General features: G+C 62.5%; 7 protein-coding genes across 7 annotated transcripts; all 7 read left to right on the forward strand.

Moving 5' to 3' along the window:
- Window positions 1–1,752: 1,752 nt before the first annotated feature.
- On the forward strand, window positions 1,753–2,088 carry LDBPK_171320 (histone H2B; the record flags this gene model as incomplete). Its single annotated transcript, XM_003859939.1, has 1 exon — window positions 1,753–2,088. The coding sequence occupies one exon, from the start codon at window positions 1,753–1,755 to the stop codon at window positions 2,086–2,088; it is 336 nt and encodes a 111-aa protein (XP_003859987.1).
- Window positions 2,089–3,557: 1,469 nt separating this feature from the next.
- LDBPK_171330 (hypothetical protein, conserved) lies at window positions 3,558–8,180 on the forward strand (the record flags this gene model as incomplete). The annotated part of the gene is made up of 1 exon (XM_003859940.1): window positions 3,558–8,180. One exon carries the CDS (start codon window positions 3,558–3,560, stop codon window positions 8,178–8,180), a length of 4,623 nt encoding a protein of 1,540 aa, XP_003859988.1.
- Window positions 8,181–9,115: 935 nt separating this feature from the next.
- On the forward strand, window positions 9,116–11,980 carry LDBPK_171340 (hypothetical protein, conserved; the record flags this gene model as incomplete). The annotated part of the gene is made up of 1 exon (XM_003859941.1): window positions 9,116–11,980. One exon carries the CDS (start codon window positions 9,116–9,118, stop codon window positions 11,978–11,980), a length of 2,865 nt encoding a protein of 954 aa, XP_003859989.1.
- Window positions 11,981–12,749: 769 nt separating this feature from the next.
- Window positions 12,750–15,947, forward strand: LDBPK_171350 (hypothetical protein, conserved; the record flags this gene model as incomplete). The annotated part of the gene is made up of 1 exon (XM_003859942.1): window positions 12,750–15,947. The coding sequence occupies one exon, from the start codon at window positions 12,750–12,752 to the stop codon at window positions 15,945–15,947; it is 3,198 nt and encodes a 1,065-aa protein (XP_003859990.1).
- A 1,255-nt stretch (window positions 15,948–17,202) lies between these two features.
- On the forward strand, window positions 17,203–18,558 carry LDBPK_171360 (hypothetical protein, conserved; the record flags this gene model as incomplete). The annotated part of the gene is made up of 1 exon (XM_003859943.1): window positions 17,203–18,558. One exon carries the CDS (start codon window positions 17,203–17,205, stop codon window positions 18,556–18,558), a length of 1,356 nt encoding a protein of 451 aa, XP_003859991.1.
- Window positions 18,559–19,915: 1,357 nt separating this feature from the next.
- LDBPK_171370 (hypothetical protein, conserved) lies at window positions 19,916–20,869 on the forward strand (the record flags this gene model as incomplete). Its single annotated transcript, XM_003859944.1, has 1 exon — window positions 19,916–20,869. One exon carries the CDS (start codon window positions 19,916–19,918, stop codon window positions 20,867–20,869), a length of 954 nt encoding a protein of 317 aa, XP_003859992.1.
- Window positions 20,870–21,836: 967 nt separating this feature from the next.
- On the forward strand, window positions 21,837–22,040 carry LDBPK_171380 (hypothetical protein, conserved; the record flags this gene model as incomplete). Its single annotated transcript, XM_003859945.1, has 1 exon — window positions 21,837–22,040. One exon carries the CDS (start codon window positions 21,837–21,839, stop codon window positions 22,038–22,040), a length of 204 nt encoding a protein of 67 aa, XP_003859993.1.
- Between the last annotated feature and the right edge of the window lie 613 nt (window positions 22,041–22,653).

The raw sequence follows: 22,653 nt of genomic DNA on the forward strand, positions 1-22,653 counted from the left end.
CCCCACACACACACAACAACGACGTCGATGCCCCACTGAGAAGCGTCTCTGCTCTTTGCATCCTTCCCTTGATGAAGTAGCGCTGCTCCGTTGCCTGCTGCTCCAGCCCTTCCTCGAGGGCGGAGCAGCGCTCTCTCACTCACCACTCCCCCCCCCTTGCAGGAAGGCGTCGAAGGGCCTGTGCTTCTACTCGATGGCGGTGCGCTGCCAGCGCCGAACGGTACCCGCACCGACGCCTTGACTTTGCCAAACCCGCTCATGCCGTCGGTGAACATCGCAGTGCCGTTCAGCGTCATCACAGAGCCGCTGGAGCTGGAGAGGGCGATGCTCGGCCACTAGACCACTGTGGCCGTGTTCACCAGCGGGCCTGGCCGCTCGCCGTGGAGCATCTTTCTCCTTCCGTGCCTTCTCGACGAATCGTCTCCTCAGATGTCGTCCGGCGACGTGCAGCGGTGCGGGTGTCGCCGGGCTGCTCCTGCACGCCCCCGCATCCTCGCCTTCAACTCCTTCTCTCTCCTACCTTGAAGCTGTGGGAGGAGTGAGCGTACTCGCTGCGCGTGCTGCGCCCGCGGCGGTAGGTACAGCTGGAGTACAATACCTCAAACATCGGCAGCAGCAACCGCACTAGTCCAACTCCTCTGCCTTTCTCACGCCTGAGGCGTCGATGTGGTCTGTGATGGGGTCGCGCGCACGCCACGGGAAGCCCCCAAGGCGGGGTTGCCGTGTCTGTCACGACCCCGCCATCCGGCTTGACGCTCTCGCCGCGTTTCCGACGGAGAATGCTGAGGAGCTGGATATGGGCCGAGGGGCGGGTATGCCGAGCGCTTCCCCTCTACGCACAGTGACCCGACACTTTGTGGCGGCGCCGCTGAGAGCCCCCTCGGCCGGCGGCGCCAACAAGCGCGAGAACCCGTTGGCGCACACTCCTCAAGAACTTTTCGGCGCAGCCTTGTTGTGCTCACTGCGAGGGCATCCACCTCGCGAGACATCTCTCCGAGCGCTGCCGCCGTGCGCACGCGTCTTGAGGAAGACCGGTGACGGGCTGCTGACGCGCCAGCCTTGTATGGATCCGGGCTGCCTTTCTCATTATTCCGCGCTGCGCGAAACGTGAACACAGCGGAGGTGAGGGAAGCTGTGGATGTGTCCCTCTGTGTTCGTGCTTCTATGTGTCTGCACTCTGGGTCGGCGCGCCTTCTGCGTCCTCTACACCATCACCATCGTTAAGCGTAGCTGCGACCTCAGCTCAGCTCATCTTCCTGCCTTCTGCTTTCCTGTCCTTCGATTCTTGTCGCCCCTAACACCCCCCCCCCCCCGGGGTGTACAGTGCACGAGGGCACGCGGAGGCGAGGTTGGCGCGAACCGACAACTTCCACGCCCGGGGGGGGGGTACGCACGTGTACTCCCACACGAGTGGGTAAGTGAACGCAGAGACGAAAGAAAGGAAGTCCGTGCAGCGCCCCAGCTGGAGCGCATCACTGGCGGCGGCTTGCTGTTTCTCTTTGGCTTTCGAAGTGAGTGGTGGGGAGAGTGTACTCGTCCCTCTACTACAGACTTGTTCCACGCCTCCACCCCCTCCCCCTGAATCTCTTTCCGCATCGGCCGTCGCTCGCCGCATCTTTCCTCTCTCTCTGCCGTCTTGCTTCTGCTTCGCGCCTCTTGTGCCGGGGTCGGCTACAAAGCCGCTCGCGCCTTCACGCTGCCCTCCTCCTCCTCCACACACACACACACACACACACACCGACCCGCGCCACCATGGCCACCCGCCGCCGCCCTTCCTGCAAGCCTTCCAACTCGCACAAGTCGCACCGCAAGCCTAAGCGCTCGTGGAACGTGTACGTCTGCCGCTCGCTGAAGGCGATCAACGCCCAGATGTCGATGTCGCACCGCACGATGAAGATCGTGAACTCGTACGTGAGCGACGTGATGGAGCGCATCTGCACTGAGGCTGCGGTGCTTGTTCGCACGAACAAGAAGCGCACGCTGGGTGCGCGCGAGGTGCAGACGGCGGTGCGCGTTGTGCTGCCGGCGGAGCTCGCGAAGCACGCCATGGCTGAGGGCACGAAGGCCGTGTCGAAAATGTGCCATTAGTTCTTTGTGTGCTGGAGCCATCCCTACACCGCTACGCATGCCGGCACACGTGCCTGCGATCTGCGTAGCGGTGCGCGCCTTCATGTGTGGGCTTTTGGGACCTGCCGTACGCCGGGTGGCAGAGGGGGGAAGAAGCGCAAGGTGGCCACGATGGCGACCATGGCGGAACATGCAGGGGAGGGGGCGGACGCGAAAGCTCTTTGGCGGATGAGGGGAACGCACACCTCGTGAACGTTGTTCGATGCCACCGCTTCCTCGTAGGAACATGCTGACATGTTGCCCCCCTCCCCCCACTTCTCTTGTCTCCTGCTCATGGTCGGCGCCCCGCCCTCCGCTGCTTTCCTTTCGCTTCTCATTTTTTACGTCTCTGGTGCTTGTATTATTCACGCGACACACACAACGACCATCGCTCCATCCACCGTGCGCGTGTGTGCGGGGGAGGCAGCACGCACGCGCCATGCCAGCGGGATGAATGTGAGGGTCTACGCGCTCCATGTGTGTTATGCCGTACGCAGCCGAAAAGGCAAGGAAAAAAGAGAATCCACAACTCGAAGGACATGTACAGCAGCAGCGAGGGATTCCATCATGCTTGTAGCTGACGTGCTGCGCGATAGGCCACGGGATGTGTCCTGAGCGGCCGCTGGGCTGAGCTTGGCCGGACTGTGTGTGCGTGTGTCTGCCTCAACCGACCCACACGAGTCTGGTCAGCCGCACACGCATCTACGCTCGCTCGCACGAGCGCGTGGGTGTGAAGCAGACACCACTGCACCGTGAGCAACAGGCGCTGCATAGAGCGCGACATCTACGCTTACGCTGACGCGACTCCGCAGTCGTTGCCGTCGCTGAAGTTCTCTGCTCATGCTGCTCTCTATCCTTCTCTCTCGCCTGTTGTACTTTACTCGCGGCAGTTTGTGCGCGCGCACACACGCACATATACACACACACACCTGTGCTGCCTCGCGGCCATTTTCGGCACACCCACGTACTTGGTGATGGGTCTGTCTCTACCCGTTCGTCCTCCCCATCCGTACACGTGCGTGCATGCATGGGTGCCAAAGCCCTCACCGTTTGGTCTCTCCGACTCGCGCCTCACATTCTCAGCCCCCTCCCCCCTCTTCCCGACTTTCCCCTTCTCTCTCTCCTCGTCTTCCCTGCCGCACTCTCGCTGGCAGGAGAAGGTGCACAGCAGCAGCAGCAGAGGACTTGACGGGGCGCTTATTCGTTGGCTTCGTGTTGGCCACGCGGCTGCGGCTCTCTCACGCAGAGCCTGCTTGGCGTGTGTCCGTCTGTGTGTGTGTGTGTGCGGCCCCTCCTCTCTAGGCACGCGCACTCTCCCACGCATGCGCACGCGCACACGCACATGCATCTGCACATAGGCATGCACGTATAGAGAGAGGGACATCTTCACATCTATACACACGTCTGCAGACCCCTACAGGACACCACGCAGTCGAACCCGACGGTGAGCCATGAAGGTCCAGCACTTGACCGTGGAGACCCTTGACGGTAATGGTGAGAGGGGAGCCTCGGCACCAGCAATACAGATACTGGTTCCGCCGCTCTTTAAGGGTGACGCCGCTGTCTTGAGGGCTGCCGCTGTTGCCAATCACGACGGCGGCGCCGTTACGAGGGCCTCATACTTGTCCATTTCGTCCTCCGTCAACAGTTCACAGTGTAGTTTCTTCGGCGGCAGCAGCTCTGCCGTCTCGCCGCTGGCCTCGACAAGCGTGTCACAGGCCAATGTCGACACCCCCAGCAGCACATACGAGGCGGCTGTCTGTGCGGAGCTGCAGCGGCTGCTGGAGCGCTGCGAGCAGTCTTGGATGCACACAATGCATATTCCGCGTGTTATTCTGCGCAGCGTCGCTCTGGATCAGAACTGCGCCATCGCCGCGACGTGCGCCATGCTCATCATCTCCTGCATCCTCTATCCGATGACGCAGACGATCCTGTGCACGATATTGTTCTTTGCCCTCTACGGCCTCTGCGTGCTGCTGCAGGCATACCACTTTTGGGCTCGCGTGACGGAGATGAAGTACCGCACCGCCTCTGTGACCAGGGAGGTGCTGGCACGATGGTGGCGCCGGGTCCAGGAGATGCCGCTGCGTCGCAGCCAGACCGCCGAGGAGCGGCGGCGCGTGTTTATCGAGTCCTTCTCGCAGTTACCGGCTAGCGCGTTCCGCATGGTGGCCGTCGTCGACGAGCGCACAGGCAGACTGAAGCACATCCACAAGAGCTTAATGGTGAAGATGTCCAAGCGGCTAGACGAGTCGACGCTGAAGGTGCGCTCTTACCTGGAGCCGACGAGCATCTGCAAGCTCGTCGACGTCATGCGCATCACCCTCGAGTGTGATGCGATTGTGCTGAAGCCGCTGACAGATCGCGCCCGACCACCGCGGCTGCCGAACCTGCTCCTATCCGACAAGCCCTTTGTGGAGGACGAGGACACAACGGACAGCAGCGACCACGAGCGCGAGTCGCGCACGGTGCTGGGCGGCGGCAACACGATCACCGTGTCGCACCACATGGAGTACTTTGTCCACCGCGTCTTTCTGCTCGTCTGGGCAGCAGTGATGGTGCTGACCATCGGCACCGGCGTCATGCTCTGCAAGTTTGTACGATTACCCCTCGGCGAGGGCGTCTTCCTGGACCCTGCCGTTGCGGCGCTGGGTCTGCTACCCCTCAACGCCATCGTGCTCAACCGCGTGCTCATCTTCTACGCCAATGTCTACCTCGACAAGCTTTTCCACTACATGGTGTCACGCCGCTCCTACGCGCTGGAGGATCGGCTGCCACGCTTCTCCTTCTGGTCTACGCTGGTGACGATGGCGCGGGTGGTGTGCCGCATGCCGCCGCCGAACGGGGGCCGTAACCCACTTGTCTTCTCCACTTCTCTTGTCGACGTCTTCGGCATGGCAACGGTGGTGGCGATGCTGGATCAGACGGGGATTGTGACGGATATGGTGCTCGTCCCTAAGCAGGTGTTCCTGCTAAAGTCCGACCCACAGCAGCAGCATCAGCATCAGCAGAGTTCTTCCAGCGGAGAAAGCGGCGACGATGACGATGGTACGACGACTGTGAAGGGCTGCTTCTCGCAGCGCAGCGAGCGCGACGCTCGTGAGCGCCGCCGCGACATGCACAAGCAAATCAAGCGCAAGAAGTATCAGGAGCGCCGGTTTCTGGAGCTGCGGCTGATGCAGTCGACAAGGCAGGACCTGGCGGTCGAGTTCGCCGACGAGAAGGCTCGCCACAAGCACAACAGCCACCTCAAACCTCTCTGCCTCGCCATCCTTGTGCACGCCCTGGCACGAGAGCCGACGCAGCTCGCGACGTGGACGGAGCCGTTCCGCTTCTGCGACCGCTCACTTCTGTGGGCGCGTGCAATGCACTGGATCCCGCGGGCGTGTGGCTTCCACGACAGAGTGGCACACAACTTCCTGATCCTTGCGCGCATCTTCGTGATCAGCACGTCCACCGGGAGCGGGTACCGCGACACCTACCCGGAGCAGGCGTGCTCGTACCTCGTCGAGGGCAGCGATGGCGCGCTGCACCTCTTCACCATCGGTACGCCGTATCTCGTGTGCCACCACTCGACAACACACTGGACAGGAACGACGATAGAGGAGTTTGACGCCCACGATAAGGCGGAGGTGCTTTACATGGGTAAGCACCAATGGGAGGAGGGGGCGACACTAGAGACGGTGGCGCTGTCGCACCGCATTTTGCCGGAGCGGTACCGCCGCTACGTCGCAACGCTACCGCGCCACGCGCACCACTACAACGAGTTTTTCTTTCGAAACGGCGCCGAGGTGAACAGCACTACAGCGAAGAAGGCGCAGGTGGAGCGGCGGCATCGCCGCCAGCAGCGCGCGGCGGCGAAAGCGGCTCGTAGTGGAGTCGCTGCGCCGCACCCGCAAGCCGCACCGCAGTCCGCCGATTCAAGGCAGGAACCGCGCGGGGAGAGCGGGACCAGCAGGTGCCGCGTCATGCGACACGACGGTGGTGGCGCTGATACCGACGACGGAGCTCCCATACCGTCGGCGGCCATGCAGCGCGAGCGCACCGAGGCGGCTGTGCGCGCAGGTGACAGGGAGATGGGCGCGGAGAAGGAAGTGGGTGCGGTGGGTGTCAGCGATGACAGCACCATGAGCTCCTACGACGCCGACAAGTGGGGCGGGGATAGAGACATCGCGGTTGACGAGCGCGACATCAGCGGCCGCGACATAGATCGGCAGCGCCAGCTGTGCGGCACGCCCCGGCGCCGCTGCCGGTCCGCACCGCCGGTGCGCAGCACGCGGCCGGCGAACGTGCAGCCGCCGCGCAACCGCTCCTTTGGCGCCGCCCCGACGGACGTCGTGGCCGACATCGAGGGGGATGACTGCATCACTGTGAACACCTTCATCTGGCTCATGGCGACCACCTCTCACACGTTCCTTGGGCTGATCGGTTTGCAGGACTCCGTGCGCCCCAACGTGCAGAGCACCATGAGCTTGCTGGATGAGTCGGGTGTGCGCTGCATGTATTTCTACGCTGGCACGGAGCGCCAGACGAAGAGCTTCGGGAGCCGGGTCGGCTTGGACACGGACTGGAACTGCTGCATCTCGCTGAAGGAGGACGCCGTCGCGCTGGACCCGCACAGCATTCGCGCGCAGCTGCCGTTCGGCATCAAGTCGATCCGCAAGCACATCCTGCATGTCGACCCGATTCCGCTTCAGGTGAGCCTGTTCTCGCACGCCCTCGGAGTGTCGAAGCGGGCGATGCTGTCGGTGCTGCAGGACAACCACGAAGTCGTCGTCGCGGTCGGCTCGGTGTTCAACCATAGCAACGTGCGCAGCTTCGTGCAGGCGGACTTGTCGATCGGCGTGCTCCCTACCAGACGCGGCACCAACGCGGATAAGGAGGGCGCGCTGAAACACACCCGCGTCGTGGAGCCGTCCGACTTCGCGGCGGCGAACAGCCTCAACCGCGATATCCCGCTCTACCGCAACGTGGCGGAGCTGATCGGTTGCAGCTGTTCCCTGCGGGCGCCGCCAACGACGTCCATCTTGCCGATTGTCGCCATGATGATTCGTCAGGCACGCCTGCGGCTCAGCGGCATCAGTAACGGCGCCGAGTTCGTCATGCACGCCAACTTCTTCCTTGTCATGGTGAATACCAGCTCGCTGATCGTCGGGGTGCCACTGCTGCTGACGCCCTCTGTGACGGTGTTTGAGCTCTACGTGCTCATCCCGATTTTGGCGCTGTGCTGCACTTACACGGCGTACGCCGGCATGGATGCGATGCGAGTGATGCCGTCGCGCCACAATCACTTCGTCCGCCGCGCAATCTTCCGGCACAGCGCGGTGGTGTGGTGCCTGCGCTACGCCATCTCGGTTGTGGCGCTCCTGGCGCTCGGCATCACTGCCTCCACGAAGCTGTGCAAGGTCAGAGTGCTGAAGCTAATCACAATGGAGGAGGCCACGTGCATGTCGTCTGGTCAGGGCTACGTCGCGCTCACCTTCAACTACTGGCTCATGGTGCACTGCTGGACGCACATTAGTCGTCATCACCCCATCTCCCTCACCTTCTCGCTGAAGCTGGAGCATGGACGCCGCTCCACGTACCTTTTCCGTTCCTTCCGCTGGGTCGCCGCGAGCTTCCTCGTGACGCTACTGAGCATCATCATCGTAGTCCTCGACACACCGAAGGCCGCCCTCCACCACGCCTTCTTCCCTTCTGTCCCGCACTTCATTGTGTCGCTGCTGTTCCCGGTGCTCATCCTCGCACTGGACTGGCCCGTCAAGCGGTGGCGCGAGCGGCGTTTCACGAACATGCAGAAATTTCGGAAGCTGTCGTATGGGACGCGGCTTGGCATGCACTCGCCCCGCGGCGACTACGAACCGGAAGGCATCACCTACACACACACCAGCACCGTCGGCGGCGCTGGTCGAGAGGAGGCGGCGCCGGCGGAGCGCGTCGGACTCCTCAAGCGCGTGAGCGAGTGGTTTTACCGCTTCAGCAGCATGCGTGGCGGGAAGCTGGAGCTGAACTGCGTGTGCTGCGACCACATCGGCGGCAACTACGCTACCTATCACACCACGGCTAACGTATAAGATTGCGGTTGGTGCGCACCGCGTGCGACGTTGTGTGCGTGCGCGCATGCGATCTGCTCAGGGATATGCGTGCGTGCGCACAATTGGGTATCGCTTCCGAGTAGAGGGGCGGCGTCTTCCATCTTGGCTTTTTAATGTGTCTCGTTGCGCCATGGATGGGTGACGCGTCGCTCTCTGCGCCACCCATCCGATTTCTTTTTGACGGCATCCATGCTCCCTCCCACCCTCGCACAGATACATCAGCACGCACACGCACGCCACCATGAGCTGCCTGTCGTTGAGCGATACCGGCGCTCTTTGTGACTTTCTCTACCTGTCGCGTTGTGCACGTGCGCTTTCTCTCCTTAACTGCAGGCTGACAACTCCAGCAGCAGACGCGCACAGCACAGCACAGCACAGCACAGCACAGCACAGCACAGCACAGCACAGCACAGCACAGCACAGCACAGCACAGCACAGCACAGCACAGCACACACACACACACACACACACACACGTGTGCGTATGCGTGCAGGTGCAGTGCCAGGTGGAACGACGGCAGCTCTGCTGGCTTTCGCTGCCGCGTGTTCCTTGCAGTCTTCCTCTACGACTGCCAGCGGCCTTTCCGTAGCATCTCCGCATCCGACCTCCCTGCACGTGCACACAGACAACACACACACTCCGTGCACACGTGTTCACGTGATCTCCCTTCATCACTACGCCCTGCTGCACTTGGATCTTGTTCGGCCTACCTTGCTCTCATTTCTCCTCGTCCTGGACTACACCGCCTCCACTCAACACAAACTATCGAAGTAGGGCGACGTGTGGCGGATTACCCATTCCCTCCCTCTCCTCGCTTCACGCACACACACACACACACACACGCACGCACCATTGTCATCCTAATAATCATAACCAAGAGTTTTTGTGCTTCGTGATAGGCTTCTGTGGCGGACATGGAGCTGCTGCTGACTCTGCCGTCCCCTCTGGAGGGGATCGAGCGCTACTTAGTGGGTGACAGGCTCCAGCTGACGCTGGAGGAGGCCGGCGAGCTCTCCAGCCGCTACCACGCAGCGGTGGAACTGCACCTTCGCAGCAGCAGCAGCCGCGAAGCCGTGAGGGATGAGGCGGCAGAGGATGGCATTGTGTCAGCTCTCACGTTCGCCCTGCGCCTCTTTAACGCCGAGAACTTCTCGGGCGAGCTCACCGCGGCGGAGAGGGCACGCTACGGTGCCGTCTTGAACCACTTTGGTGGAACTCTGCCCAAAGGCTACGAGGGCCCGGATGGGAGGAACAGCGACAACGAAGAGGAGGCGGCAGCGCCGGTTTCCACGTCCCCGGTGGCTCCTTCCTCGGCCACGGCTCTGACCGCCGCTCAGCGCGAGCGGCTGCAAGACCTGTTTCTCCAGCGGCTGCTGACGACGGATGGCGAAATGCCGGTGCCGGCGATGCGCCTTCCTGGCCTTCTCCTCTGCATTATCAGTATTGCCAAGGCAGAGCTCGAGCCGGGTGTGCCGCTGGTGCCGCTGACCTCCCCGTGGCGTCTGCGCGCTTTCTTCCGCCACCAGCTATGCCTCTCCCATCGCTCCAACACGGTCTTTCTGGCGTTGGCGGCATGCGTCGACGCCGTGCTGCGGCTGCCGAGCGAGGAGCAGACGGTCGAGATGCTGCTGGAGGTGGGCCAGGTGCAGGGCTACTACCACCGCCGCGATCTGGCAAAGATTACGTTCGAGGCGGCCATGCGCCTTAGCGGGCTGCGCGTGGAAGAGACGTCGATGATGGGGGTGCGCACCCGCTGGCAGCAGAACCAGCATGTCCAGATGGTGCTGAACGCGACAAGTAGCCGCCCTGTTCCTCCCCAGTCCATGCTGGAGGAACAGCCGAAGACGATCATGACGGAAAAGGACGGCCACGACCTGCTCGACCGACCCCGCGAGACGCCCGAGGCGGCTCTCCAGCCCCTCACCCCGCTCCACCCTGAGGACAAGGCAATTCTCCTTGCTCTCTGCATGGATATCCGCAACAACAACCCCGACCACGGGCTCACGCGGCACCACATGATGACGTACATCGAGCGGCTGCTAGCGGACCCGGCCCCGTCGCCGTTCATGGTGCGGTGCCAGACGCTGTTGATGCGCGCGCGCCTCGAATCACGGCGAAATCGTGTGCAGGAACGCGCGTTCATGCAACTCACCGAGTTAGTGGAGCAGTACTCGGCCCGCCGCGACCCCACGCACGAGGTTTTTGGGCGGACGGCCAGCGACTACTTCTACAGCGTCGCCTTCCCGCCGGTGTGGGCGCTCAAGCGCGAATACGCGGGCTTTTGTTTCGAGGAGACGCTCTACAAAACGGCGCTGGATGTGTACGAGCAGATTCTGGACTGGGAGTGCATCATCGAGTGCTGCAAGAAGCTCGACAAGCGGCGCCGCGCTGAGAGTCTGGCGCGCCAGCTGTTGGAGACGGATCCGCTGAACCCGATGCTGTGGGTCGCGCTCGGCGAGGCGACGCGCGACGACGCGCACCTATGGAAGGCGTGGGAGCTGTGCGGGCACAAGATGGCCGCCCCGATGCGGGCGCTGGCTCGCCTGGCGCTGGACCGGGAACACTACGCCAAGGTAGTCGAGTACTTTGACGAGGCGGTGCGCATCAACCCCGTTTTTGGCGGGGACTGGTTCGCTCTCGGCTACGCTTCGCTGCGCCTGGAGCGGCTCGGGCGCAGCGGCGAGGCCTTCACGCGTGTCTGCCAGATCGACCCGAGCGACGCCTTTGGGTGGAATAACCTGGCTTCTGTTATGCTGCGCGAGCGCAAGCTTCGGCCATCCTTCAACGCCATGAGCCAGGCCATCCGCAACAACCGCCGCGACTGGCGCATGTGGCAGAACTATTTCCGCATCGGCTGCGAGCTGAAGGAGGTGACGGAGACGACGAACGCTCTCGGCATCGCGCTGGGCATCGCGCAGCGGCAGATCCACCTGGAGCGTGACACGCTGGAGCTGTTTGTGGACAACACGGTCGCCTACTTGAAGGGCGAAATTCACGGCAGCTCCCTCGACGCCGATGAAACGGACGGCTCCAAGGCAGACGCGCTCGTCTACCGCAGCCTCGGCATTCTGCCAGGCGAGAACGACATCCATCATGCCCCGGTGGCGCAGACGATGACGACAGCGGAAGAGGACGAGGAGATGGCTGACCTGACGCCGTTGGGAGCGGGTGTAGAGTTGCCGGAGCCCGTGACGGGTGCGGCGGCGGCGCAGACAACGGAGGAGCGCGATGCCGTCCTTGCAGGAATCCGTCGCCGTCACGCCGACCGCGTCCGTGCACTGTTTGCCCGTATCCTCGAGCTCTTCGTCAGCGACCCGGACATCTACGCGTGCGCCGCGAAGCTCATGCACTTCTTGGACGGCCCCATGGCGTCCTTCCGCTACCGCCAGAAGGAGCTGCGCGCGTGCCAGCAGAAGGAGCAGTGGTGCCGCGAGGAGGCTCTGTTCAGCCGCACCGTGGAGTGCCTGGAGGCAATGGCCTCCGACGTCTTCGAGGCCTTCGGTGAAGCGCAGGACGGCGGCGCTGCCGCAGCGGCGGTGCCGTATGCGCAGACGACTCCTGCAGGTGCCGAGGGTGCGCCGCAGGCGCCAATACCGCTTGCTGGCGAGGCACTGCAGCAGGCCATCGTCGACGCCTTCAAGGAGATACAAACAAACATCAAGGGGGCTCTCGACGCGGCCGAGGAGCACATGGAGGAGCACGCAGTGTACAAGCGGCTGCGCGAGCTCTCCACGCGCGTGCGCCGCGGCGCGCAAGGAGCAAAGGTGGCGTTTCTCTGAGGGGGGCAGGAGATAGGGGGTAGAGAGGGAGCCATGGAGATGTGCACAGGAGGGGCAGACACGCGCGGCAGTTTGTTCGGTGCGCTGCTGCCACCTCCTCCTAACGCCCCCCCCCCCCGTGCTTTCCTCAGCCCCTTTCCGCACCCGCGCAAAGTCTAGCACCCCCAGCCCCAGCCCCAGGACTTACCATTCTTTTCCTGCGTCGTCGACGCTCTCTCTCTAACTCAAGTACCACTCGATTGACGTAATCTTTTGCCGCCATGGCGGATCAACTCGCTCTCATCACCGTTGTCGTTCTCCACGCACCCCCGCCTCGCTTCTCCACCTCCGCGTGAGCTTAGTGGCGCACGAACGCTAGGGCAGATGCCAATGAGGAGGAGGGGAGACCCCCTTCCACCCTCGTCGACAGCAACCAGGCGAAAAGAATGGACCGAACACTCAAGGCGACAGCTTGTCGTGCAAGCGCCAATCAGCGCGCGGACCGCATCCGCATCCGCCGCCCCACGGCACGGGCAGCGCTACTCCTTTCCTTGCTCCATGCATCCTCCCCGTCTCTTTGGTGTCCACCTGCATCTCTCTTTCTCTGTCGACCGGCACGCACTCCCGCACGCGCACGCGCACACACATGCGATGCGGCGAAGTCGTTTTCACTTGCAGGTGAACCAGCCTTCTCTCCCCCGTATAGTCCGCCTCCACTTCGCCTCCGTAGAGCATGGCGTCGTCGGCGTCTGTGGCCGGCTCCGCCCGCGGCGTTGGTGGTGGTGCCACCATGGTGAAGCGCAAGGTGGACGACCGCGTCAAGACGCTGATCGACGACATCGCCCACCACAAGCATCGCGGCCTCATCTTGCTCGTTGGTGACCGGGCCAAGGACCAGGTGGTGAATCTCCACCTCATGATCTCCCGCGCCAACCACAACGCGAAGGTGAACGTCCTGTGGTGCATGCGCGAGGACCCAGACTTCGGGTCGACTGGCAAGAAGCAGCAGGAGAAGCGGGCCCGGCTGGAGGTGAAGGGCGGCCTCTCCACGGAGGCCTCCAAGGAGGCCTTCCAGACGTTTCTGGCACAGACAAACATCCGATTTTGCAAGTACAAGGAGACGCACAAGATCCTCGGCCAGACCTTTGGGATGGCTGTTCTGCAAGATTTCGAGGCGATCAATCCCAACACGCTGGCCCGCACGATGGAGACGGTGAAGGGAGGCGGCCTCATCGTGATCACATTCCGCGCGATGCGGTCGCTGCGGCAGCTCTACACGATCGCCATGGACGTGCACGCGCGCTACCGCACCGAGACGCAGAGGGATGTCGTCCCCCGCTTCAACGAGCGCTTCCTTCTTTCGCTGACAGACTGCGACACTGCCATGTGCGTGGACGACGACTTGAATGTGCTCCCCATCACACACAAGATGAAGTCGTACGGCAAGAGCCGCAAGAGCGACGCCTACGACGCCGATCTTGCGGTGCAGGGCCGTCTGCAGCACGAGGTGGACTTGGCGAATGTCAAGGACACGCTAAGGCCGAGTGAGGATGTGGGGCCGCTCATGCAGCTGTGCCAGACAATGGACCAGGCGAAGACGGTGCTGTCGCTTATGCAAACGGTCATGGAAAAGCGGCTGGACTCGACGTGCGTCGTGACGGCAGGTCGCGGCCGCGGCAAGTCCGCCGCGCTTGGGATGACGATTGCGGGGGCGATTGCGCAGGGGTACAGCAACATCATATGCACCGCCCCGACTCCGGAGAATGTGCAGACTCTCTTCGAGTTCGCGATTCGTGGGCTGAAGGAGCTGGGGTATCGAGAGCGGACCGACTTTGAGGCGCTGCAGGGCGTCAGCGAGGAGTTTGCCAAGTGCTTCATCCGCATCAACGTCTTCCGGGAGCACCGGCAGACAGTGCAGTTCGTCTCCGCGGCGGACACGGCGAAGTTTGCGCAGGCAGAGTTGTGCGTGATTGATGAGGCGGCGGCGCTGCCGCTGACGCTGGTGAAGCGCATCTTGGGCCCCTATCTCGTCATTCTGAGCTCCACCGTGTCAGGCTACGAGGGTACTGGCCGCAGCCTGTCCATGAAGCTTGTGGCCGACATGCGTCGCGGCAGCAGCAGCGGCGCCGCCGACGCGCGTCACCTGAAGGAGCTGTCGATGAGCGATCCGATCCGTTACGGCCCGGGCGACCCGGTGGAGAAGTGGCTGAACAAGCTGCTGTGCCTCGATGCAACGATGGCGAACACGCAGCTGACGACGTCGCCGCACCCGAGCGCGTGCGAGCTGTTCTACGTCAACCGCGACGCTCTCTTCTCATACCACCCCCTGGCAGAGGAGCTGCTGCAGCGCATCCAGTCGCTGCTCGTCGCTGCTCACTACAAGAATCAACCGAATGACCTGCAGCTGCTCTCCGACGCACCGGGGCACCACTTGTTTGTGCTCTGCGCCGACAGCGTTGAGTCGTCCGCTGCCACGGCGCCGACCTCGTCGACCTCGGCGACGGCACGCCAGCAAGTGCCGGACATATTCTGCGTCATCCACGCCTGCGAGGAGGGCCAAGTGAGTGCGCAGAGCATCAAGAGCCATCTGAGCCACGGCCTTCGCCCATCGGGTGACTTGATCCCCTACACCCTGTCCCAGTACTACCTGGAAGAGGGCTTCGCAAGGCTGGCAGGGCTGCGCATCGTGCGAATCGCCACGAACCCGGCGCTGCCTCGGGCCGGCTACGGCTCCCGTGCCCTCTCCTTGCTGCACCAGTACTACAGCGGGTCCATCTCGCTGACAGCGGCCGAGCCCAAAACGGCGACGACGAAGCGCAGGAGCGGTGACTCCGAGGCTGACGCGCGTGAGCTGGCAGGCAAGGAGCACGACGGCGACGACGGCGAGCCCTCTGCGGCAACCGCGATGCTTGCGCCGCGCTCGCACATCACAAATCTTCTTACGCCCCTTATCGAGCGCCCTTACGAGCTCGTCGACTACCTCGGCGCCAGCTTCGGCCTCACGACGGAGCTGCTCAACTTCTGGAAGAAGGCGTCGTACATTCCCTTGTACGTGCGCCAAGCCCCGAATGAGCTGACGGGCGAGCACAGCTGCATCATGGTGCGGCCGATGGGCTTCGACTTGCGCCCGCTGCAGCGCGAGTTTCAGCACCGTCTGCTCCCTCTCCTGGCGATGCCGTTCCGCCACTTGCCGACGGAACTCGCGCTGAGCCTCGTGGGTGACTTTGAAGCACATGACCCACACAAGATGAGTGCGGCGACGGACCTGTCAGAGGTCGACCACCACGTTGTGCGCGTGGACGGCGTCGTGCAGGCAACAAGCGACGATATTGCAGCCGCCTTCTCTGCCGGCGATGTACAGCGCCTGCGTCTTGTGTCGACCACGTTCATTGAGGGCGGCAACGTGCTCGACTTGGTCCCGACGCTGGCGAAGTTATACTTTGGGAAGCAACTCTTCCGTTGCCCGGATGGCACCGACGGCGTTGTGCTCTCCCACGCGCAGGCGGCCGTGCTGCTGGCGGTGGGTCTGCAGTGCCAAACAACTGAGGAGCTCGCAGCCCAGCCGGCTTTCTCTGGGGTGTCGACGCAGCAGCTGCGCGCGCTTTTCCTGAAGGCCCTCTCCCGCCTCTCGGAGCACCTTGTCGCCCTGCAGAAGATCGCCAAGAAGGCGCACAAGGATGGCCACAACGCCGGCGTCGTCGCGGGCAAGCGCGCGCGTTTGCTGTCGGACGGCGCGGCCGGTGACAGCGCCGCCATCGGCGGCGCCGATGAAGACGTCGAGGATGCGGAGGAGATCTATGACAGTCACGGCAACTTGAAGGGGCTGAAGGTGGCGCGCAAAGTCAAGGCGCAGGTGTGCACGGACAGGACACTACTGCGGGACGCGTCGTCGTCCATCTCGGGCAACGCGTCGGCTGCGTCTACGGGTCGGGACAGTCTACAAGATGTCTTCTACCGCCCAACGAAGAAGACGTCCAAGCGTCGTTGATGGCAAACTCCGTACATCATCGCGTTGTGTTCTTCTCGCTACAGGGTATCTCTCTGTACCTTGACGGACATGGCGGGCGGCGGAGGGCCGTGATGGATGGCCGAGCCCGAGAAGGGCATCGAAGGAGATCGGCGCGGACAGAGATACAACGGCACGAAAGCGAGCGGATGGCTGCGAGTGGGAGAGTGGGGGATGCCGGGGACGTCCCATAGTTGGGGAGGGGGGGCTGTCCGTGTCGTGTCCGCGGGTACCCAGCTCTCCTCCCCTTTCCGACTGCGCCGCCCCTGAAGGACTCATGTATCTCCCCACCTCGATCCACCACCACCGCGCCCGCCGACGGCAGCAGCGGCGGTGCTCTCCCTCACTGCAACTCCTTTCTACCTCACCGGCTCCGCCTCACGAGCTCTGCCGCTCGCTCCTCTCTCTGCGTGCGTGCGCTCGGGTCTTGAGTGCCTCCGTTCGCTCTTCCCCTTTACATATGGCCCACGCGGAGGGCGTAACGCCCTTCTCCTCCCCTCCCAACCACTCTCCCTGCGGCCACTCGAATACATCCACACACGCACACACGTGCACAACGTGACTCGTGCATGAAGGGCGCTTGCGCGCTTCTCCACGCGCGCGGGCGTGCTTGTGTGGCCGCGTTGGACCGCCTAAGCGGTCTTGCGGTCGCTAATCGGTGTTCTTAAGCGCAGATTAACCACCGAGATAAAGACTACGAACTCACAAGCGAAACGACGATGAGCGCATCTAACGCGTTCTCGTCTGCTGATGGCCGCTTCCAGATGTGCTGCTGCGGCTGCTTGCGTGTTGTGCTTGTGTGTGTGTGTGTGTGCTTGGGGGGGGGTACGCACACGTGGCACTCGCAGCAGACGAGCGCCCGCACCCTTGGGTGTCGTCGAAGCGCTAGATAGGCGAGAAGCATGCCAGCACGTGTGGGTCTACGGCACCGTCTGTGCGCCCATGGAAGCTGTCCTGCTCGCTCTACAACCGTGTGTGCGCGCTCGTAGGCCATGCAATGCGAATGCGGGTCTGTGGCTTGATCGCACGCTTGTCTGCACTTCTTCTTTTCACTTCTTCCTGAAGGGCGATGGGTGCCACACACACACACACACACACCCGTCCCAGCACTCCCTGCTGAACGCACGGGCGGCGCTGCGGAGCACCACCACTCCCACTTGAGGGCCTCACCAGATCATCCTCCTCAGCCTTTCCTCCAACACGCACGCAACCACACACAGACGTGCAGAGACGCGCAATGAGCTCTCATGAGCTACCGTTCCTGATCCTCAACCTTGCAGTTGAGATGATTTTCGTGCTGAACTCGCGCCTGCACGCGCAGGCGGTGCCGCCGGAGAGGGCGGCCAGCGTGCTAAGCGACATCGGCACAAACATCTTCGACACCGCCTTTGTGAACGAGCTCTTTACACCAACGGCGATGTACTCATCGACGTCAGTGCTCCAGGTGTTCACGGCGCTGTCGAGGAGCACCATTATGCGTCTCAGCGAGAACTCGATGCGCAAGTTGTACGACCTCGTCTACATGACGGTCAAGTACCAAATCTTTACGCTGCGCCACCCGTTGGAGCTGCTGGAGTTGACGTTGAATCACCTGGATGCCGCACAAAAGATTTTGCCGGCCGCAATGCGGCCTCTCACCAGCGCGGCGGAGGAGCGCGTGCTGCGGCTCGCCAGCACGCTCAACATGGGTGACTGGGCGAGCACAAGGCGATCGCTGCTCAACTTCTTCACCGGCCGCCATGTGCGGGTGTCCATCTTCCTCGAAAACAAGATGCAGGACAGCACGAGCGGCGCCTTTTACATCCCTCGCGATGCTTTTCTGTCGCCCTCACCCGCCTGCAAGCCACCAGGGCTCGTCTACGTGGCGGATGTGCCCCAGCCTGGCACGTTCGCCCACCCTGATGCACACCTTCCCTACCCTCCGCATATACCCCTCGGGTCATGGAGGCCGCGGAAGGGTGCCGCGCGAATGACGAGCAACGGCTTCGACATCTACGCCGCCTCCGCTGCTGCTGCTGGGTCGTCTAGGACGGCTACTGTGGCTGGCGCTGCAGGAGCTCATGCCACCGTTGTCGCCGACCCGCTGCTGAGGCAGACGCTCGAGATGCCGATGCCGAAGAAACCGACGTTTGAGGGCGCCAGTGCCGTCACTGCCTCCACCGGCCCTCCTACGCCGCCGCCTGTTTCCGTTGCCGCCGAGGATGAGCAGAACGCCTACGACGCTGAGGTGAACTATCTTGCGCAGCTGATCGGGTCCGTGAACAGAGCTCGCGGCGTGCAGTATTTCGAGCTCGACTTGTTTCCCGACGGCACCGGCAGTAGTGGTGAGGCGGCCGCTGCCGTGCCAGTGCCCTCTGCGGCCCCGACGTCGATCACGAACGCGGCCAGCAGCAGAGGTGCCAGCGCTTCGCCGGCGATGCCAGTTACTCGCATGACAGCCTCTGCGGTTCAGGAGCAGAACAAGAAGCTCCTGAGCATCATGAACGACTTCCAATCACCCAAGGGGGCAGGCAGCGGTGATGCTGGCGGTGCCGTGCCAGCCACAGGTGGCGCGTCCATGAACGACTTGCTCGACATCATGGACGAGCTATGAGGGGCCATCCAGCACCCAAGGGGGCCGTTTAGTGATGGAGCTGAAGGGGGATCGTGCCACAGCAAGGGCAAGCACACTTCAAGCGAGACGTGTGGTTGCATCGCCCTCTTCATTCTTGCCTCTCCTCTCCTGATTCTCTTGCTGCGGCTCGGTTTTGTGGGTCTCCTCCGCCTCCCTCATACCCTCCCGCTGTGCCGTGCTGCCTCCCTACCCCCGCCGCGCCTCGCTCATTTCGTGAGCCGCTTTACGTCGGAACACCCCCTCCCCCTCCGCATACGTGCGCGGGCATACCGGATGCATCCATCTCTCACTCTCACTTTCTCTCGCCCTTCAGCGTGATGAAGTGGAGCCACGAGCCACGTCCCCCTCCCCCTCGCCGTCCCCGCGGCGGCTTGCTGAGTGCGCGGCCACTACCGCCGCCGCCGCCGCCGCCGCCGTCGCCCAATTTTCTCTTCTTCGTGCTGCCACAGCGCAATCTGGATGGCGCATGACGAACGTGGGCACCCACATGGACGTACACGTACGGGTGCATGTGCATGCGCATCTTTCTATGTATATCGATGTGTGTGTGTTTATGTGTGTCTAGGTGGCCACTCAAGGTAAGGTATTTAGCAGTCTCTTCTCCAGCGGTTTTCACGATCTGCAGCGCCACGGCGCTCTTCCCCTCTCGCTGTATACTCTCCATCAATCGTGTCACTTCCATCTATCCGTGATCCCCCCTCCTCCTCCTTCTCCCTGTACGTGGCATCCTCACGACGAACGGCCGCCGCCACAGCTACCCGTCGCATGCCACCTACGCTGTGCGATCTACATCATCAGAGACAGCAATGCGACCCGGACGAAACCTGTAGCAGAAATATCAGTTCACGTGTGCTCCTGTGCGTGAGTGCGTCTCTGTGCGACTCCTCATCCACCCTCCACCCTCAAAACACACGCACACGCACGGACGCATGCACTCCCTTGGTGGGCTTAAGTAGCTTAGGCACTTGGTAGTTATACTAGAAGCACTAGCACTCCTCCCTCATTCCCTTTTCTCTCGGTGGCTTGTCCGTGCCAGTCTTCACCACCGCATAGCAGCTGAAGGCTCATTTTAGCGTTCGCGGCACTTCTCTGCCGCCGCGAGCTCACTCTCTCTCACGTTTGCGTGTGTCTGCGTGCCCTCGCACGCGAATGCGTGGTGAGCGGCCGGCTTCTCTTTTTTTTTACCTCATCTCTCTGCTGTTCCTTCTCTGACTTGCGCAGCCGCCTCCGTGAGTCGCCACACGTGTCTAGTCGTTGTCAGGCAAACGACCATCCCCCCTCCCCCTCCCCTCCGTTTTCTGCGTAGTTCGGGTCGAGGGACGCGCGGTCGGCAGTCATGCTTCGCTTACCTTGCTTCGCCACTCGCGCGGCCGCGGCCCCAGCCGTATGCCCGAGCGTTATGGCGGTGTCCGCCGCTAAGCGACAGTACCGCATTATCCCGCACCTCTACAATGAAATTGAAGAACTCGCGGAGACGCAGCGGCGCGGTCGCTGGTCGATCTCGCACCGCAACTGCCTGCAGCAGCCGCTGAAGAAGGCGGAGATCATGTGCGACAAGCTGAACCTGCGCGAAGGCCGTCGCAGCGGCGTGCTGCCGGAGAAGTCCATCGCGCGCCGGCTGAGCCAGAAATACGCTGTGGACGGCAAGGTACACGAAAGCGAGTCGAAGACAAGGCTCATCAGCATCACCGTCGTCAACTTCGACGGCCACCCGTTCCACTTCCGTACGTACCCGATGCCGGATGTCACACTCAACACCCTCATCGACGGCTCAGGCATGTGCCACGGCCACGCCACACACTGGGGCAAGTGCAACAACCCCGACTGCTCCGACTGGAACCACGGCGATGGGTGCATGGTGAACGTGGACATCGAGACGTTAGACCGGCTCCTGCCCCCAAATCGGTGGGAGTACACGTCACTGACAGCGTGGCGCGCGACGGACCGGCCGGACATCACCTTTAACACCCGCTTCAGCTGCCAGATCCCGATCACGGAGGAGCTGGACGGCGCTGTGTTTGCGCTGAAGCAGCTGTGGACGCGTGCCCTGCGTGAGTCTGTCTCCGACTGGGGTCTGGTGGACGACCAAGCGACGATCCACGGTGCTCGCAGCAAGAGGATCGAGCCGTGGGCGCCGATCATCGAGGAGCCGACAAAGGTGGACTTCCCCATCACGTGGGACATGCTCTGGGCGACCGGCTACCAAGACATCATGAAGGAGAAGTACTCGAACTTTCGTCGAAAGGACGGCTTTCACACGAAGCCGGAGATGTGGGCCGCATACGTGTGAACCCCCCTCTTTCCATCTCTCCATATACCGACAATGCACGTGCGAGCTCTAACCACGCCGTGCCTTTCCGTCTTGCTTTCTTGCTGAGCGGGTGCCTCGCTCTGAGAATGTGAGCAGTGCGGGGGCGGTGGCGGGAGGGGGGAGGGGCATAATGTGGGCCCCTCCCCTCTCTCCTTGATGTGCATCCTCAGCTTGCTCTTTCTTCTTGTGCGCGCTCTAGCGACGAAGCTCTTATTTCACTGCCGCTCATAGCGATGTGCGCGGTCCTGGTGCGTTCACGCTCACTCGCCGTGCTGAGCTTCCAGTCGACCTACACGATGCTGACCCTCCTCTCCCCCCTGTGCGCATGTGCGCACGTCGCTCTCTCTCTCTCTCTGCCCCCCTTTTTTTTCGCTCTCTGGTCTGTTCACCGCTCGCGTAGGCCTGCTGAACAGTCGTCACCAGTGGCGCACGAGAAAGCGAAGGGCCTTTGCTGTTGCCGTGCAACGAGCGATGAAAGCCGTGACGAGTTGTGGTCGGCGGTGAAAGTGGAGGGGAGGGGAGGGCGGAAAAGGCTGGCAGCGGTGGCGGCACGGCGCTGGTGCGAGCCCATCGGACCCGCTCTACCAGCTTCGCGCCGGAGGCTCCGTGCGTAGGAGCGGCACACGCATCTTTCGTTACTGTACGCCCTGACTGCGCCATCTCTCATCATGCAGATGCTCCTGCTGTTTCCGTCGCTGGCGCCGTGACGGTGCTGATCTTTGCCTCACTCTCCTTCTCCTTTCCATCTGTCCTGTGCCACCGTCACCCCATCACACCACCCGCACGCAGATCACGTCGTCACCGTCGTTGCCTGCCATTGCCGCCTGCGCAGTTGTTCAAGGTATCTTCTCTGTCGTCTTCTCCCTCTTAACCGAGACGCTCTTCCTGCAGTGTGCGCTCGATCCCGCGCAACTCTCTCTCCACCATCGCCGCCCGCGCCGTCATCATGGCTCCCTTCTGGACTAACGTGTTGAACTACACGTACGCCCGCGGCTTCATCCGCATTCCCATTGTGCTGGCGCTGCCTATCTTCTTCAACAAGTATGTTCTGTACGCGTACGAGGACGCATTCAAGCGCTGGAACGCCGGCCACAATCAGGTGGACATCTGGAACCGCCTCCAGGAAAAGGTGGCTGCGGATGCTGAGTAAGAGGCAACAGAGCTCACGCCGCGCGGCCTTTGTGCCTCCCCTCTCTCTGTCTCTCTCCATATCCCGCATGGCCGGTGCGGTGGACGGTGAGCAGCACTAGCGAACGGCGAGAGAGTGGGAAGCGTCTTCTCTGTTCGCGCGTCAAACGGCTGCCGCCCACGTGATGTGCAAAGGGCGGACATCTTCGTTCACCGGCCGTCAGGGCGGGGGCGGCAAAAGGCGCAGTTCTTTAGGCCGCGGCTGCTGCACCTCTTTCTCCCCTTTCTCTCCTCCTGCCTCTCTCGTGTGATAAGTCGTGTGTGTGCGCGTGTGCGCGATATGCGGCGTATGGCGGTCTCGGTGCTGTGCGAAGCGCTTAGCCATTAGGAATCTCACTTCTCTTGCCTTTCCCTTCGTAGCGGATTCGAATTCGATAAGAAGACAACGAACAAGCGATGCCAATGCCACCACCATGCCCGCCTCCGGTGTGCGTGTCTGTGCGTGTGTGGTTCCTTCACCACTTCTTCTCGATGAGGCTCTGTGACAGACGCATCCGTCCTGTCGTCTGCGCGCGTCTTGACGGACTCGGCGCTACTTGATTTAGCTAGTGACGTTGCTGTTCTCTTGCCTTCTC

The sequence above is a fragment of the Leishmania donovani genome, chromosome 17 (assembly GCF_000227135.1).
Source record: "Leishmania donovani BPK282A1 complete genome, chromosome 17".
Lineage (NCBI taxonomy): Eukaryota > Euglenozoa > Kinetoplastea > Trypanosomatida > Trypanosomatidae > Leishmania > Leishmania donovani.